At 44.5% G+C, this 18,245-nt stretch overlaps 2 protein-coding genes across 2 annotated transcripts; both read right to left on the bottom strand.

Moving 5' to 3' along the window:
* Positions 1-216: 216 nt before the first annotated feature.
* cyyr1 (cysteine/tyrosine-rich 1) lies at positions 217-8,053 on the bottom strand. Its single transcript, XM_039793637.1, has 4 exons — positions 7,969-8,053; positions 4,179-4,278; positions 2,940-3,097; positions 217-914 (listed from the first exon to the last, which is right to left on the bottom strand). Exons 1-4 carry the CDS (start codon positions 8,051-8,053, stop codon positions 781-783), a joined length of 477 nt encoding a protein of 158 aa, XP_039649571.1. The 3' UTR covers positions 217-780.
* A 3,865-nt stretch (positions 8,054-11,918) lies between these two features.
* Positions 11,919-18,245, bottom strand: adamts1 (ADAM metallopeptidase with thrombospondin type 1 motif, 1). The gene is made up of 8 exons (XM_039793636.1): positions 17,113-18,245; positions 15,951-16,291; positions 15,693-15,825; positions 15,111-15,568; positions 14,784-14,970; positions 14,373-14,551; positions 13,931-14,106; positions 11,919-13,808 (listed from the first exon to the last, which is right to left on the bottom strand). Exons 1-8 carry the CDS (start codon positions 17,735-17,737, stop codon positions 13,067-13,069), a joined length of 2,841 nt encoding a protein of 946 aa, XP_039649570.1. The 5' UTR covers positions 17,738-18,245; the 3' UTR covers positions 11,919-13,066.

Below are 18,245 nucleotides of genomic sequence, written 5' to 3'. Positions count from 1 at the left end.
ATTAGTCTACAACTGCAATTCATATCATGAATGCTTCACAATTTAAGAATCTCGCAAATGCAAAACAAATTGCAAGTTTTCACCCTCTCATTGTTTCAAGTAAGGCAATAAAACCAGTTCATTACCACAACCCAGTCCATTCAAGTTGCCATTAAAGTCAGTATAATGCATTATGTTCAAGTCTTTGTGTCTACACATGACAGGTCCAGACCTGACTTGTTTTAAAAAGCTTTAATCATCAACTTCCACCTCGAGTCTCTGACATAAATCAAGTTCATTTTTTTAAATAGGTAACTTTCCATAAAAGAAGAGTCTAGAAAGACTTTACTTCTTCAGTGATGTGAAGTTTCCCTCCATGCTGACAAAAGTGGTCTTCACCTTCTTCAAAGCGGTGCTGTGCCTTTGATGTGCACAGCCGGGGACGGATAAGGATATTGGTTATTAACGGGGGAAAAGTACCAGCTGCAGGCTAGCAGCGCTGCTAATACTTAAGTCTATCAGAATGTGGGGTGTTCTGACCAACATTGTGTTAAATTAGTATTCATTTCCCCACTATTTGGTCCAGACTCCAGCAGAAATGCAGTGACATTTACAACTCGCAGGCACATAGCTGGTAATTATGGCCTGCTGAACAATATTGCACTGGGCAGCCCCTTTTTTATTTTTTAAATGTGGAAATGTTTGTGGGCCCGTTAAATTGTCTTTAGAGACCAGAGATGTATAACCAGGCCATGCCAGTTTCTCTTGAGCTGGCTGGGAGATGATCTGTGCTGCAGGGATTCACTTGCGGGTGCAGCCAGGGTATGGAGGAGGTGGGGAGTAGTTGGCCGGTCGAGGCTGAGTTGGGGTGTAAGGCGGGGGGTTCAGCGAGGAAGGGTACATTTCGTAGTCATAGTTGTATGGAGGTGGAGGACCTGAGTTCAAGAAAGAGAAAATACACAAAGTTCAGCAGGTAGGTCAAAAGCATTTAGTTCCCCTATAATAACAAACTTCATGTGTCCCCATTATACAAGGAGTTTGATGGGGCAGTTGCACCCTCTAGTGGTTAAACCAAGAAACTGCACTCTCTGGAGGAAAGAACTTTGACTAAACCTGAGGAAGATAACAAAAAAAAAAGAAAAAGAAAAGAAATATGGAGGCAAAAAGTCCTTTTGTTGACCACAATACATCTGTCTCAGCAGGGGAACATTATTCACTGAAACATCAAAGCAGCAATGATGAAATAAAAGATGAATGGAGTTAGTCAAGCCCCACTCCAAACCAAAGGGTTGCATCAGCAAAACCTCGCATTTATGACACTATTAGTATTAATAATTCACAGTCGAACATGTTAAAGGAGGAGCTTTACTTTAAAATGTCTATAACACTGTTGCGAAGCTCAGAATGATACCTAGCAAGATGGAAAAAAGCAACTTCATTTTTTATATCTTTATGCCACTATAACATCAATATTAATTAATTAATTAACTAGTGAATAATATAGGCACTACAATCGCCACGTCAATTAAAATCATATGTTAGATTAACTCTGTGAAAGCTGTGTGGCAGTGGCACAGGAAAACAACAGCATCTCACATTCTTTGTCAAGACAGAAAATAATGCATAATCACTGTGGCTACATACATATGCATTCATATTGCATGGCTCTGTGTGTTTGAGCAACAGGTTAATAAAACATGATCAGAGCTGCAGGGCAAAGGAAAGAGTGGCGGTCCAGCGTAGCATGAAGGCGATACACAGAGGAGAATGAAACATGATTAATAAATGATGAGCCCCAGAAAAAGCAGCATATTCCTGGAGTGTCACCGAGTACAGACCAATGTACCTACGATGTGGGAACATTGTCGACCGGTTTGCTCCCTTTCAAGCAGGAACAGGGTGTAACAGACATGAAGACCAGAGTGGAGGAAAAAGAAAATCATGCTTACAGGTGATGTGGGTGTTTTTAGGAGCGTAAATTGCTTGAAAAGAGCTCATGGTTAAGTCTAAAGCCTTTCCCTTCTGAAAGAATCAGCTCTCTGTCTTTGTGTTACTGGTACAAGGTGGAGCCTGTAACACAGTACACCTATTCTGCTTTTTTCTTTTCATATCGGGTCGCCATGCAGAGGAAAGGAGATGAGCCGTCACTGTGGCAGAATGGACCACTGTGTGTAGATTGTAGTTAATCATCATGTAGACACTGATAAATCAGTTGAAACCACTGTCTGATTAATCATACTATATGAAGTTGGTACTATTGCATTATAGATATATTCATCAGTTAGTAATACTTTAAACATCAGTAAGAAGTTATCATCCGGTGTATGTCCTTTAAAAGTGTGTGTAATAAATTGGTGCCACTTTTTTTTAATAAGTTTATAAGTTGTGACTAATGCTTTACTAAGAAATAAATTATTAAAAACATACAATCTGAATACATCTGAAATAATAATAATGAAGGACAACTCTTATTGTGAAATAATATTTGGTTTGAGTGCATCCTTTAAAAGTGTCTGTTCTAGATAAGTTGGTATCACTTTCTAATAAGTCATACTTTATATAAAAAAAAATAAAAAAAGGTTTATAAGTTGTCACTAATGCTTTATTATTATTATTAAGTAAATTAGTCATGCTTAATAGACCACTGATCAGTGAGTTTTTTTATGAAAAAATCTTTTGGGTGTATGTTCTTTATGTGATCGACATGTTGGCACTACTTTCTGATAATTTGTATTTTAAAGGGTTATAAGTTGTAATTATTTCTTTATTAGCAAATAATAAATGCTCGGTGCTTTTAAAAACAATGGTAAGAAATCATTTATAATTCTTAATAGATCAGTAATAAATTGTTGTGAAAAATCCTTTTGCCTCATCTATCTCCTTTAAATGTGTGTGTGTGTGTGTGTGTGTGTGTGTGTGTGTGTGTGTGTGGGGGGGGTGTATATAAATGTTAGACTCACCTGGGTAGCCCTGGGTCACAGTGTTGATGTAGGAGGTGCTGAACACGCCGACCCTCGCGCCCCGCCCGTTCTTCATGCACATACACACGCACAGGAACAAGGCCGCCACCGCCCCATCAGAAACAACACACAACGAAAACGAAGAGATGGCAGTGCCCCTGGAAACCACACACACACACACACACACACACACACACACACACACACACACACACACACACACACACACACACACACACACACACACACACACACACACACACACACACACACACACACACACACACACACAGCCACCCAAGTGTGAGAGGAGGCAGCTGTCTTAAACTGACATGCTACCAATACTTCTGAGTTGCTGCCATGGAGACGGACTAGAGCATCTGATGGCTCTAACTCAGCTGTGTGAAGTCTTTTCGCTTCGACAGCAGTACCTCTCTCAAGGTGTGTGTGCGTGCGTGTGTGTTCACTGCAGAGGCGTCTGTTAATTGGCACTTTTAAATATATTAAACACTCGTCATTACGAGGTCGGTTACGTCTTCATAGCCAGCGTTAGTCAGCATGTCAGAATCAGCACACGGTTACTCATAGGCTTTTTGGAAAGATGTTGCATTAACTGAACTTCAAAAACAGCGAAACAGATAAACAAACTTGAACTGTGACATTTCCCATTAATCATTGTTGCCATTTGAACTCTTTTCTCAAAATACGAGAGTACTTGCAAAACGCGATGTGCAAAATAATTGTTATTCTCCATTACATTGTTGTTGTGATAGTTAGGAGCCTGAAATAGCAATCCAAATTCAATTAATTGGGGCGATCGTGGTAGGTCACCTTGTTCAGCATGCGCCCCATGTACTAAGGCTTGGTCCTACCCGCAGGGGCCCAGGGTTCGATTCCGACCCGCGGCCCTTTGCTGCATGTCACTCCCCTCTCTCCCTCCTTTCCTGTCTTCAGCTGTCCTATCCAATAAAAACCCCCAAAAATAATCTTTAAAAAACAGCCCAAATACAAACTTTAACTTAAAGGAAAGAGAAGTCTGAGAACTAGGTGAGAGTGTTAAAGCAGCTGAGCTGAATCAGGGCAAACTGAAGTCAAAGGTCAGATCCTCTGAAGGGGCTTCTGGCTTGTTAAAAGACAGCTGCTGTTCTCGCTCATTTGAACCGTACTGCCAGAACTCTACCAAACCTAAAGGCGGTTGACAGGGCTTATTTTGCTTGTCGTGTCTGTGCGTTAACTTACGAGAGGACGTCCCCCACGTAGGCGTAGTAGGAGCAGCAGAAAGGCGGCGATCCATCGCAGCAATACTCTATACAGCCTTCACACTCGGCTTTAGTGCCGCCTGCAACACACACACACACACACACACACACACACACACACACACACACACACACACACACACACACACACACACACACACACACACACACACACACACACACACACACACACACACACACACACACTTTAAAAGCTGCTAATGCAGAATGTTACACCAGAAATCACCAGCAATTCCCTGAGTGCTGGTGGAATAAAAAACAGAAAGGACAGCGCCATAAAGCAAGAAAAGAACCGTCTTTAAAGAAACAATTATGGTCTTGTCATATGGGAATTTTGTTTAACCTCTCCTTAGATGAAAAAACAACTATAATGAAACCTTTCATGAACTTACACCTCAAAGCACACAACCTCAACCAGCAGCCTCTATTTATTTCTTCAAAGACAGTTTTAAAAGTCAATTTATTATGCGTTCAGAGACCCGGAGAAGCAAGTCGGTTGAAAAAAAAAAAAAAGAGCAATCAATACCTGTGGAGCATCTGGGGAAATAAGAATTAAAAAAAGATCTCTGCAATTAACTCACACAGGGACTTTTTGTTTGTTTTTTGTTGTGTTCTAATAAACCCCGCCACACCTGCTAGCCTGTATTATCGATGTTTAAATGATGTGTTTTATTCTTTGTGATTTTTTTTTCTTTTCTATTTGTAAAGCACATTTCAAAACACAGTTAATGCCTCACAGCAAAAATTAAAACAAAGTCCAATAAAATGGTGATAAAATAAAGCATAATAAATAGAAAGACAAAAGAATAAACTAAAATAAAGTATACGATAAGTTACATGGCAACAATCAACCGTTGCCATGTAACGGCTATGCAGCGTTTCACTCACACAGAGGCATGCATGATTTATTTCCCCATGTCCATGCTGACGGAGGCAGCAAATCAGCCCACATGGCTGAACAGCCGACTCAAACCCTGTAGGCTGCAAACTGGCTGAGTCTGACAGACAAGTCTCTGACACAGCCGGGAAAATTAGCACATTACTGATGAGTTTGGACCATCGTTTAGTTATCTTTTTGGAATGTAATGGCATAAATAGCTGAAAAATGGGTTCAGTCCTATTTTTCTGTATTTTTTTGTAAAAGCGTTCACACATTTGTTGGTTGGTTTGTTTTGTCAGGAGGATATCTTGAGTAGCCTATCTAGGACAGTATTTGGAGAAACCTTAGATAGATAGATTTGGTTTAGTTTAGTTATGTTGTAGCATGTTTAAAGGAGCGGTGTGGAAAAAAATGCAGAAAGGTGCAATGGTATCATAGTGCAAGATAGTGTCAGTAGACAGATCAGAAATATAGTTTTGAGCTGCAACGATTTGCCGATATGTCATGCGAGTCATTTGTCAAGCAAAAATGACAAACATTCACTGGGTCCAGCTTCTCAGATTAATCAATAATGAAAATAACCGAGATAAAGACTTGATTCTAGAAGATTTCTGAAAGATCATCACATAATTTCAATCTGATTTAAAGGACAATTCCGGCGCAAAACGAACCTAGGGGTTAATAACAGATGTGTACCCACTCGATCGTTCTCTGGGATAAGTTTTCTTGCTTAACGAATGTGTTTGTAGCTTTAAACAAGCTGTCGCAGACCGCTGATTAGCTGACACGGGAAAAGTAAAAACAAATTGCTATTTATACCACTAAAAAGGCTCAAATTATCACCAAACTTCAACGGTAGCATAATGAGGGTCCCTAAATGTTAACCGAAGCATTGAGAACATTGTGAGTGTACGGAGTTTATTAAAAAGATAGTTTAGAAAGACAGTAGCTCCCAAGACGGCAGCCAACTGTATACGAGAACGAGGTCCGCGCTAGCTTGTTTCAAGCTACAAACACATTCGATCAGAAAACATGTCCCAGAGAACGATCGAGTGGGTACACATCTATTATTAACAGGGGTTTATAGGAGAATTTAGAATTTAGCCCACCCATGAGAGAGAGACATCATGGCTTTCAAACGAGCAAAGTGGCAGTTGGTCAAGGCCACACCCCCACCCTCCACCTTGCCCCCCCTCTCTCCTCCTCAATAGCTACAGACACAGAAATGGCACATCTTAAGGAAAGCCATTGTGGGACTGGCTCTAGTGGCTGTAATTCTGCACCAAGGCTGAATTTCGGGAAAGAGACTTCAGATACAGTATTAGGGGACCACTGAGCACCATGTAATGGGACCTTTAACGGTAACACAGAGATCTGTTCAGGAGTTGATGTGGGTTACTCTCAAACTGTGCCAAGATACAGAAAATGTCAAATCTGTGCACGATGGACACAGGATGTGAGCCACAGTGATCCAGCATCTGAATTAATTACTTTGAGTGGGAGGTCATTAGAATGGGATGCAGTATGACTGACGTGTGGGGTTAAATTAAAGATGATATAAGAGCTAGCATTTAGCATTTCTGCACAGATTCATGATCCAGCATGATAATTTTACATCTTTATTCCTGCCACGGGCAGACGTGACATTTGCAGGATCTATTACATGCTTTTGTGCGGGTGTGTGATTAATGTAGTTCATTAGCCCCCCCTCCCCCCCCCACCCCACCACCACCACTCTCCTGCTCTGCCAAAGCCTCCATGTTCAAAAGCATTGTACACACAGCTGTGCCTCACTATGTACTCGTCTCAACCTGCTGCCAAGACACGAGCCTTTTTCATCTGAAGGTTTCTCTCCATGTGAGCTGCAATTTTTAGGTTTTTCACTGTCGTGTGGAAGGTTGGCAGTAATTAACAATCCAGAGCGTGCACTTCAAATGGACACTGCAAAGAAAACAAGCTATCTGCAGGTGTGTGTGTGTGTGTGTGTGTGTGTGTGTTTTTGCTAAAGATCTGCTTTCTCTCAGCAATCGCTCACACTCAAATGATGTGTGCCTGGAGGCTTATACAGGCTTGGATTCACATACAGGTAAACAAGTGTTGCCTTTTAATTACTACAGAAGGATGCTTTTCTCAAATAACTTGCACAGCGTTATATAAAGTGGGGATGCAGTGGAGAAAAACGGAGTGTGTACGCGTTTATTCTGCAAATAAGTCTAAAACACAATTTCACGGTGCACTACAAAGGTTTTTTTGGGCACTTTTAAGACAGAAAGTGTTTTTTCTGATCAAAGCAAGTTTTGATGGCTGTTTCCTTTATGATGGAGGCCACAGCCAACCTACCATTTTAGATTTAACACTACATCCCTGCAGAAAAACATTGATATCTCCATGTAAAAGGCCTACAAGAGGTCCCACCAGCAGACTGCTGGCTCTGTATGGGTGGTCCACGGAGGTCCTGGCTCCTGTCTTTCCACACACTGAGAGTCAATGTCCCTTACCCCCCCACACACACACACACACACACACACACACACACAAGTCCTCTCCCCTAACCCCCTTCACAGCACTGTACCGCAGGCTTGACTCAGTTTTAAAAAGTTTCCACCAGTTTTCCTGTTTGGTGTGTGTTTAGTTTGGAGGAAAACGCAGCTAAAGTGGAGGTTCCCAAAAATGGGATCGGAATAAAATCTCTATATTATAACATCATCACTGAAGGATTTTCTTGACTTTGCCAGCACCGCAGCAGCCCATCTGAGTCTGGAGGAGTCACATCATTAATAAAAACATATAGAAACGGTACAATATATGGTCATGTGGCTGCTTAAAAAGCGGGAAGAAGAGTATTTAAAAGGATTGACCCGAAACTCACCGGTGAATAAACAAAGCAGCAGCGAGTTCCTCAGCAACTTCCATCTGACCGCCTGCGTCCTCCTCCTCCTCCAGGGGTTTTCCATGACCCTTCTCTCCCCGTGCCTGCGCCCACTTTCCGGGCTGCTTTTTATTTTCTTAATCAATGGCAGAAGATGACAAAAAGCGCTTCTTTCCAGTCACCTATTTGACTCTTTCGTGAGCATTATTGTGCCCCCCCACCCACTCCTAAAGACAGCAGCCGACTGCTCGTTATGACTTTGGGTTCCTTTAATATTTCCCCTTAAAAGTTAAGCTCCGTTTGTTCGTCCGCGTGTGCGCGTCTTTTCTTTGGCTGTTCCGTATGTTTCCCACACCTCTGACTGACTGCTGAGGTTTTTATTCAACTCCACTCCCCTCCCCTCCCCCGACGCTCCCAGTTTGCTCAAATTACCCTGTTGAGTTTACACCATTATACTGAGGAGGGAGAGAGAGAGAGAGAGAGAGAGAGAGAGAGAGAGAGGAGAGAACGAGAGGGAGAGAGCAGTATGAAGTCAGCCACAATATGAAAAAAACTGGTTGATATTTTCAAAGTAAGACTCTAATTGATATGGCGGTGTAGGCCTACATTATTTTTTAAATAACTCAAATAAATTGATACTTTTCTAACATGCTTTGTCAAATGAATGATTATAAACATTTAAAAAATATATTTAGTAGGTTAAAAGTTTATAGCGTTAATATGTGCAGAAGTGGTCACAGTACCGTACAAACCGTAGTATTTAGTTAAAGTCATATTTAATGGCTGCTGCGTTCGTTTGTGCTTTTATTTTGAAGGCAGAATTACCTGTTTTCCGGTCATGTTCTAGTTATGTTTGCCAAGCTTGCCGCAGCCAGAGGAGAGCCGCCGCCGGTGAATGGGTGTCTACTTATGTGCGCGGTGTGCGCGAGCTTCACATGCTGTCGTCACATCACGACCTCGACCGTGAAAGAGGAATCAGACTATAATGAGGCCAAGGTGGCACAGCATGCCGCTCAACACGTGTGTGTGTGACCACCAGGCTGTAAAAGGTGACGACAAGGTACGAATTACAGGAACAAAAACAACACGTGACGCCCCACTTTCTTGTTAGGTTCCTGGAGCCATTGTGTCACTGTTGGGGATGGGGTAACGTGAAGACTACATCAAATTAACACGTCTGCAACACAGAGGTGTAATGTCAAAAACACTAAACAGACTCATTAGACCAGGGGTGTCAAACATATGGCCCTAGGGCCAGAACCAGTCGGTCAAAGGGTCCAAACCGACCCAAAGAAGTTATTAATTCTAATTTTTTTTTTTACACTGGGGGTTGCACTGTCCAAATAATAGTAGCAGGCCCCATGCTGGATATATGCTATTATAGATCATATTATAGATTATACATGCTTACATACAGGCTACACTGTCAGGCATAGGCTACTGCTCATGAAGCATGAGCCGCCGATGGAAAATGGACATAGGCTACTTCTTCAGTATGCTTGGTGTGTTTCCAGAACCTTCCACTGCTCAAGGAATATAATGTCCGGTGCCACTATCACACTAATTTCCTTTTCCATCCTGACCAGAATGCAGTTAAAAACTAAGACATATTGTTGAAATTGCACGTTTTTTCTTAAGATATAGCAGGCTGTTCATCATCTGTTTTGTAAATGGATTCATCGAGAGCCCCTTTACACTAAAAAGAAAGGGACACTGTTACCATGCACTGGTTGTATTGGTTCAGCCAACTTTAGATCAAATTAGGCTGTATGTGGCCAATGAACTAAAATGAGTTTGACACCCTTGCATTAGACCAAGGACTTACACCTGACAAAATCCTTATCACATTACACGTTCAAGATTACTGGCCCGACCCTCAAGCGAAGTAAGCGGCTGCTTAGGGCCCCGTGGCTACCAGAGGGCCCCCAAGAGCGCTTGAAATGTCCCACAATAGAGCTCATAACAGAGCCGGTCTATTTAAAGATAGCGTTGCGGCTAATAGGTCCCACATTAGTCTTTAAATGCGTATTTGTACATTATGAGTGCTTAAACTAATATTTACAATACACAAGTTGGTTTAGTGCCAAGTGCAGTGGCAACACGTTACAATGTGGAGAGTCCCCAAACCAAATCCTGCTTAGGGCCCCCAAAAGTCTAGGGCCGGACCTGGGTTCAACCATATTTGTTTTTACAGACCTGATGAAGCTTTTGGCCATAATGGATTTATGTTCATAAATATGAATGCTGTTTATTTTGAAGTTTTGAAAACTGGTTAACGTTTGCCATGATTTAAACAAACTTTTATGGGCAGCCAAGGGTGGCAAAAAGATGAAGATAATTTAGTTCTCGGAAATGCCACCCACATTGAGCAGTGGTGATTCATAATGCCTTCCAGATGTTTCTTTTAAGCTGTAATGATGTGACGCTGAGACACGAAAAAAAACAAGCTGGTAAAAAGTAGGCACAAGTTTCATTCCAGGCGTACACATTATGGATGACGATTGTGTGTTTTTCTTTGTCAATCGCAAAGTCAGAAAAAAAACATGCAGGGGACATCCTTGCCTACGCCTGTTGTTTAGGCTTACAGAGTCTGCTGACATATTATGCTATTATGCAGATTACAGAGATGGCCAATCTTCTTCTTAACCATCCATAATTACGGGATAATGATTTCCTTTGTGCAGCAGTGGGAGCCGAAAAAGGCTGGAGATCATCTTCCTCGGGGCCCAACAGGAAGTGCCACACAGGCTTTTGGTCTAGGTATTTTCTGGTCCCGGCTGGGGTTCAGAAAGTTCAGAGGAGCTGCTTGACCACAGAAAATTCAAGCTAGGAAAGAAAAAACAGACAAGAAGGTAGGGATGCAATCAAAATTCGTATGCGCTGAGGCAAAAATACATCACTGACCTTCAAACGGTAATTTCTGCTTCATCAGTCTAGAAAGTAGAGACAGTATTCAAATGAAATTCCTTTCATGGATTCATCACTGAAAATAACCCACTTATTGTAGCTTGCCATACACCAAAAAATGTGTATTAGTCTAGATTTGATTAGAGCAATTTTAGAGATGGAAGAAACAGCAGCATGAGGTTATTAAGTATCTCAGGCTAACATGTAGCTTATTATGGACATAAGACATATTAGCAGGCCACCATATAGCTTTTAAAGTCAATTTAAGACTCAAGGCCTAATTACAAACCAGGGAAATTTTTGCAACTACCCCATAGCCCCAGACCTGGGGCCCCTAAAAAGATGATTAGTTCATTTTTTCGCTCTAGCAGTTTAAGCCATGGATGACTAGACTGTCCTTTTCCTGCAATGTGGAGGGATGGGGTATCCAAATTTGATGAGATGCTGAAATACTCCCATCTAGTGGACAAAACCTGAATTACAATACATGCAATCACATTTTGGGTAGGTACACCCCATCACTCCAAAACTATATTAAGTGTAAGGACTAAGGCTGTCAAACAGCGGCCCCTAAAGCTCACCGGGATTATAGAAATCAATCAGAATCCCTCATTTATTAAGTCTGTGTATATGGGCGTTTATTGCAATCTTTGTGGGGACCAACGTTTAAACCAGTGTGGACATTAATGCATTGTGAGGATATTTTGGCCATTTGAAGGCTAATCCTTGGTTTTAAGGTTAGGTTAGAATTAGGGTTAGGTAGTTAGGTTAGGGTAAGGGTCGGTTAGCTCTTTATGATAAATTGGGTACCTCTCTCTGGTGGCAAATATCAGTGAGCTAGGATGTGAATGTAGATTAGTGAAACTGATATTTAGCAGCCTTGTTCACGTACTGACTGTTACGGTTGGCCGGCTTACCAATGAGAAGAGCTCAACAGCTGGTGAAAGGTTTCTTCCATCTCTGCTGTAACAGGTAGTACTTGGTGTATTTGAATAAAGAATGTGTAGTGCACCAAACAGACAAACCACTCTTGAGACATTAGCTTCACAAGTCATGTGATACTTTATTCATGAACCTAGGACCAAATATATATATATATATATAACACTGTATAAATACTCTATATATTCTACTCCCTTCTGTGATCTCAATAACAAATAAAAATAATATTTTAAAAAGCCACATGATTATAGGCTGTACAAAAATAAATAATGTTTGGATATTCTGTACAAAAGGAAAAGACTTGATAGAAAAAAACAAGGTGCCTTCGCAGAAGGCAGGAGAGACTTACTTATGAAGTAGTAGCAGGAGACAAGTCCCTCTTTAGGTCTCCACACACGCACACACACACACACATGCACACACATACTCACACAGACACTCCTCTTTGGTCCATTAGGAGTTCCCTCATTGAAGGCTGTGTAGGGCAAGATATGGCTAAAGGACAAAGTACAGCGTACTGAGGCATTTAGAGACAACTGGGTGTTACAATGTGCCGCTGGCAAAAACAAAGATGAAGTGCCACAGGTTTGTGATAAATAAACTGGCAAGTTTGAACATATACACTATGACTATTAGCTATCTTATTTTCCATACCTGATGGGGTGAGTAAGTACAATATCAGCTATTTTTTTTCATTTGTTTCTTTATATACTCTGCAATAACCTCCCCCACCCCAACCCTTATGTGTCCGTCCAGCCCAGCTTGGACAAACATCATATACATGCATTAAAACACACATACAGTCTCACACTCACGCACACACAAAAGCATGACATTGGCACAGTAAGCAGCATGCTCCTTTAGGAAATCAGGAATGTCCATGCTTTCTTCCCCCTAAGGGGAAGCAAAATGTGCCACTGCTGCGCTGAGGCCAGACAGGCAGCAAGCCGTAATCAGTCTTTATTGCTTCAACTAGGAGGCAGGGCCACTGTGGACCAACGTCTGGCCCCAACATGGATGGAGGGAATGGGTAAAAATGGGACTTTATTGTTGTAGTCATTGTGGAGCCGTTGTGGGACTGTTAGACTACCTGGAACCCATGAAAACCACTCTCGCTCTGGAAGTAAACATTCATCGGCCTCTTTAGGTTGCCCGTGGGAAAGAGGAGGCAGTGAAGGTCAGAGTTTCTATCTGATGTCTTCCTGAAAGCTGCGGGTATGAAAAGGAGGTTAGGTTGTGGGAGCAGTCCTTAACAGGCACTCTGATTACACAGTTCCAGCAGGGGTCGCGGCCGGTCTTTGGGGTCACAGCTGTCATGGGTTAGTGCGCGCCCATCGTGGCCGACGCAGCGCAGTGGGCGTTTGCGGAAGCCTCGGCCGCAGGTCTTTGAGCATACCGACCATTCTCCGAGAAGCCAGGAGGGACAGGACTGGGTGGCGCACGACCGTGAGGCCAAGGGGCGCAGCTCCTCCGGGCAATCTCTGGAGGGACGACCATGGGGATCTAGACATACCACCTCTCTCTGCTGCATACCTACTCCACAGGTCTGGGAGCACGGACCCCACTCCCTCAGGGTCCACTCGGCTCCACCCACCTCTCTGATGGCATTGATGGACTGGCGGCGGCCTCCATTGATGTTGGAGACCGACGCAGCACTGTTGGGTCTCGGGGCAAAGTAGCTGTACTTAACCCGGGGCCTCGGGGCTTCCCCCACAGACAGCACCTGGATGGTGAGGGGCTCGGGGAGTGGGGCGAAGCTCCGGAGGCGCTCCAGGGTGGCGGAGGAGCCACTGTATCGCAAGAGTGCCCCTTGCAAGGTGATGTCGGTCTCCATGGTCATCAGCTTGTATTCGCCATTTAACAGATAGCTTCCATCCTGGCGACGCACTGCCAAGTAGCTGTTATCAGGACGACCATTGCCTGGGGCACGCTGCTTAACATCAAGGTGGGTGGCACCAGCAGGGATGGTTACAACATCCTGGTAACCAGGCCTGCAACAGAAACAGACAGAGGTCAGACTTAGCCATAACAATTATGTTGACATGCTATGATGTTTCAGTGTATATTATAAGACATTATGTCGTGTATGAGAAAAAGGCTGCTAGATATTTACCTGGCACGCTCCAGAGAACCAGACACTTTCTTGCAGGTAGAGCCGTCTCCACCACACACACCGCACTTATCAAAGCGCTGGTTAGAGCCGATGACGCGATCACATCCAGCCTTGACACACTGGCCTTGAACACAAACTGAGGTGGAGTCGGGGCTGCAGGGTGTGCCATCAGCCACCTGGGGGCAGCAGAGAGACACAAATGGAACTTTAGAGAGATCTCTAGTAAAACTGTTACATAAGAGTCTGAGTCAAAAGGTAGAAAGTACCACAAAAAAAATATTTCACCCCAGCAAGGCAGCAGCCTAGGGGCTGAGAGAAATTACAATAGCTTATCCTTCAACTTGCAGGTCTGCACAAGTAAAATGACTATTATGAGATAAACTAAGACCCTGAAAACACCATTCTAAAACTGAAAAAATAATCAGCATTTAACAACTCTCACCTTAGGTTTCAGGACAAAGAAGTATCCAGTCCCCTTGGCTCGGCACACCAGCTTGCAGCGGTCTTTGGGTGAAACTCCAGCATACTTGGGCACCCACTCGACACCCTCGCCTGAACCCAGAGACACTTGGGCTGACATGTCGTTGTGGGCCAGGCACTGTTCCTCGCGGAATGACAGGCCTGAGAAAGAAACAGAGGGGTCAGATTTACTTCTTGTTCAGGCTGACCCGCATGCTAACTTTCACACCAATGTGCAAGGTACATCAAAACATGACTTCTTCCTGAGAACAACTACAGTATATGGTGCAAAGTCATTTTATTTCCATATAATAAACTTTGACAGAAAGACAGTGTTTCAAACCTTCGTCAAATCTTATCTGAGATTTAGTATGTGATAACAAAGATGTCTTACCATTGGTGTCAGGGCAGGTGTCCGTGTTACAGGAGCGGTATTGGATCCTCTTGCCCTCACAGTACTTGCCCCCGTTCTTGGGCAAAGGGTTGTCACAGGAACGAAAGGAATACTGCACCCCTCCACCACAGGTCCGAGAGCAGTCGCCCCAGGGACCCCACACTCCCCAGCCACCATTGACAGCAGTCTAAAAGCACCGGGGACATGAGCATTACAATTTGAACTGTGTTGGATTACAGCTGCATGCTCTGCTGTAGAACATATTAACTACTTTTGGATTATGCAGCGTTTTTTTAAAAGTGGAATTTGACTGGGTCTGGTCCTTACCTGGTGTTTGGCGGCTTGGCTCTTAGTGAGACAATGTCCGGCCAGGCAGTAGCTGTCATGCCCGCATGCCGTTCCATCAGCCCAGGGGAAGTTCTTAGTCTGGCACACCAGCAAACCATTGGATGTGGTCACAGTGCACCACAGAGCAGCGCACATGCTACTCAGATCAGGGCAGTGTTGGGAGTCTTCGCCAAAGGTAAGCCGACACTGATGGTCGGCATCATAGACCGTCCCGGGCAGGGGCTGAGGGAGCGGCTGAGGTTTGACCGGTTTATCCAGCAGGCACTGACCATGGCCGTTGTCCAGGAAGGTAGTGACCATGAGGGCGGAGCAGGGGGACCATGGCTGCTGCTGGTCCAGGTTGGACAGGGTGGAGGCCATCATATGGGCGCTCCAGTGGGCACCGTTGACCCCGGAGCACAGCTGGGCATCATCGTGAGGCATGTTGAAGACATGGCCTGGAGGGCGGAGATGAAAAAAAGAGTTCTTTGAGTCCCTCTAGTAAAAGTGGCATGTGTGATTAATATATTATATTATATAAGGTGTTTTTACACACAAGAACATGTTTTTTTTTGTACTTACCCAGCTCATGTGCCACAGTAAATGCTGCTTGCAGCCCATCATCCTCAATAATTGAGCAGCTTCTGTCAGGGTCACACACGGTGCCAACATCTGCCATGCCCAGAGTGTCACAAGAGTGGGCACCGCACAGATCCTAAATAGTCAGACAGAAGGCAAAATGAATGTTTGAATACAATTCAATGCTTCTTCTCTTACTCTTTTTTTCCCCCGTCTCTGATCCATACTTTGTCTTAACACACTTCCTCTTCTCCCACTTACCGTTCTGGTGAAGAGCACTGCAGTGTCATAATGCTCCGGGTGGCGGTCACTTGGTGGGTTATGCTGCCGCTGCCACTGGCAGAAGTTGCGCAGAGTCATTGCGGCGTTAGCGGACACCTGAGGGCCTCTCTCCTCCTCGTATACAACCAGCAGCTTCACCACTGCCAGAGTGATGGAGTTGTGGATGGTAGGGTGGCGATAAAGGCGGGATGCCACTGCCATGATGGTCAGTAGGTAGGGCTTGAGCCCGGCGCCGTGGAACTCAGCCATGGACTGGTCGGCCACAAGCATGATCTCCAGGTAGCGAGGGGTGGAAACAAAACGCCTGGTTCTGTGGTGGGCTGAGGGGAGAGAAGAGACACAGAGAGGTCAGACCAAACTAGGTTAACAGCTCATGTGAGCAGATATCAGGTTTCAGTCTAAATTTTACTGCATTGTAACCTTTGAGTTCTTTTTTGATAGAAATTATTTAGTTTGTCTGAAACAGCCTGCACAATGCAAAACTGTGTTCTAAATAGCAGCTACAAAGGCTCATTTTATTCAGAGGAATAGAGGCTCCAAAGAGAGTTCCGGATGTGCCTGGAGGAGCCTGGCTGCCGTGACTCAGCCTCACACCACCGGCGGCTCCTCCTCCTCAGGGTCCGCATTCCGAAAATGACCTTCTCTGGTGGAAAATTATGCGAAGGGAGAAAATCCTTTCTGTGGGAAAATGTCTGCCGGTGCGAGTTGTACCAGGAGGCGAGTTTACACGTCTCAGCACCGCCGGGCTCTGGCCCCGCAGCTCCCCTCCCCTTCCTGCATCACTCCTCCTCCTCTTTCCCCGGAGAAGTTTGCCCCCCCCCACCCAGTCTCTCCTCCCCTCCCTTCCTCATCTCTGGTAGTGCGTAGACGGCGCTGTCAAAAAAGGTAGCTGAGTCGATTGCGCATGCTGTGAAACCTGACACACGCACAACTCCAGCTGACAGCAGTTTGGTCTGCATATTCACTATAGTGAGTTAATTATATAGAAGAAAAGTAATTTGCTTGTTTGTATTCATTCTACAGAGTAAATCAATCCCTTTCTATGGCCGCCTTTAAGTTTGCTGGTGGGATAATTTCAATTTAGTCTAATATTAACTGAGGAATAGCGCGTAAAATGCGCACAGCATTTCTGCAGCCTTACCTGTCTGGTCTGCGTTAGCGGCTCCGTGCTTGGCTTCTTTCTCCAGATTCTTTGGCACCCTCTCCTCGTCCTCGTTGACCCCGCACTTGGCGCTCCCCTCCTCAGCCAGAGCTGCTCGACCTCTCCGGCGGATCATGTGGACATCCTCCTCAGTGCCCATGAAGTCACTCGAGTTAAGGGGCTGAATAAAATATTCTTCCCCCTGAAAGTAGAATCCGCCCCTGAGTCCGTGGCACAGGTTGAGCGCAGCGGCAGAGTGTTCCTCTCTGTTCACAGTGCCAGAGAAGAAACAACCCGGTTCGGCTCCGCTCTTGGGTTCCTGTGTCAGTTCGGACTCAGGGCTCCCCACAATGTGGAAGACGAAACCCGGCGCCAAGAAGGTCTGGTCAGGCTCTAGCTGCAAGAACAGCTCTTTGCCAAATACGTCCAACCGGTACTCCCTCATCTCCGCCTCCTTTTCTTTCTCCTCTGCGGAGAGAGTCCGCCACGGTTCGGTTTCGCTCTCCGACCGGGCCGCCGGGTCTAGTCTGACCGGCACCACGGTGCTTTCCTCCCAGGCGCTGTGCGCTGCGCCGACGCACAGAGCGGCGATTAAACCAATGGAAACGTGTAAACCCCACATCATATAACTGTGAAATCCGACAAGTGGAAAGACAAATTGATAATAAAGTGTCTAGGAGGAAGCAAATAAATCCTTTAAAAGGTTTTCCACTATAAGCTACAAACCCCAAGTCTTTGAACTTCCACAAACTGTCCCCCAAATTACGCACACGAATAACAATCTAAAAAGGGATCAAATCCAGTGCAAAACTCAGTTAAAGTTATGTGCAGGTCTGACTTGTTGCAAAAAAAAAGTCCTTTCATTAAATTAAAATAAAAGCTGGAACTCTGTAGTAAATCCAACAGGTCTCTTTCTCTCCAAACATCAGCAGATGTCTCAGTTTCTAGCTCTCTTTGAGATCGGGGCAGGTTTTTTTTCTCTGCTGGCCCGTTTAGTCTGTTCTCTGCTCTTGCCTTGCAGTCAGAATAGAGCAGGTCCCTCCTATATATGCCCCTGCCTCGGGACCACCCCTTTCCTGAGGGCCCTTTGATCTGAGAGGGGCCAAATCCCGTGCGCAACGAAAACGCACCAG

This window comes from Perca fluviatilis, chromosome 24 (genome assembly GCF_010015445.1).
Source record: "Perca fluviatilis chromosome 24, GENO_Pfluv_1.0, whole genome shotgun sequence".
NCBI classification, from domain to species: Eukaryota; Metazoa; Chordata; class Actinopteri; order Perciformes; family Percidae; genus Perca; species Perca fluviatilis.
Note: the sequence above shows the minus strand (reverse complement) of the source record. Positions and strands in the feature narration are given on the sequence as shown.

Bases quoted from the DNA above. Each gene is read 5' to 3' on its own strand.
- adamts1 (XM_039793636.1), bottom strand. From the start codon at position 17,737: ATGATGTGGGGTTTACACGTTTCCATTGGTTTAATCGCCGCTCTGTGC. The intron at 15,826-15,950 runs GTAAGTGGGAGA...CTGACTATTTAG, and splicing joins CAGTGCTCTTCACCAGAACG to GATCTGTGCGGTGCCCACTC. The intron at 14,107-14,372 runs GTGAGAGTTGTT...TGCTGCCCCCAG, and splicing joins TCTTTGTCCTGAAACCTAAG to GTGGCTGATGGCACACCCTG.
- cyyr1 (XM_039793637.1), bottom strand. From the start codon at position 8,053: ATGGAAAACCCCTGGAGGAGGAGGAGGACGCAGGCGGTCAGATGGAAG. The intron at 4,279-7,968 runs GTGAGTTTCGGG...TGTGTGTTGCAG, and splicing joins GCTGCTTTGTTTATTCACCG to GCGGCACTAAAGCCGAGTGT. The intron at 3,098-4,178 runs GTAAGTTAACGC...TGTGGTTTCCAG, and splicing joins TACGTGGGGGACGTCCTCTC to GGGCACTGCCATCTCTTCGT.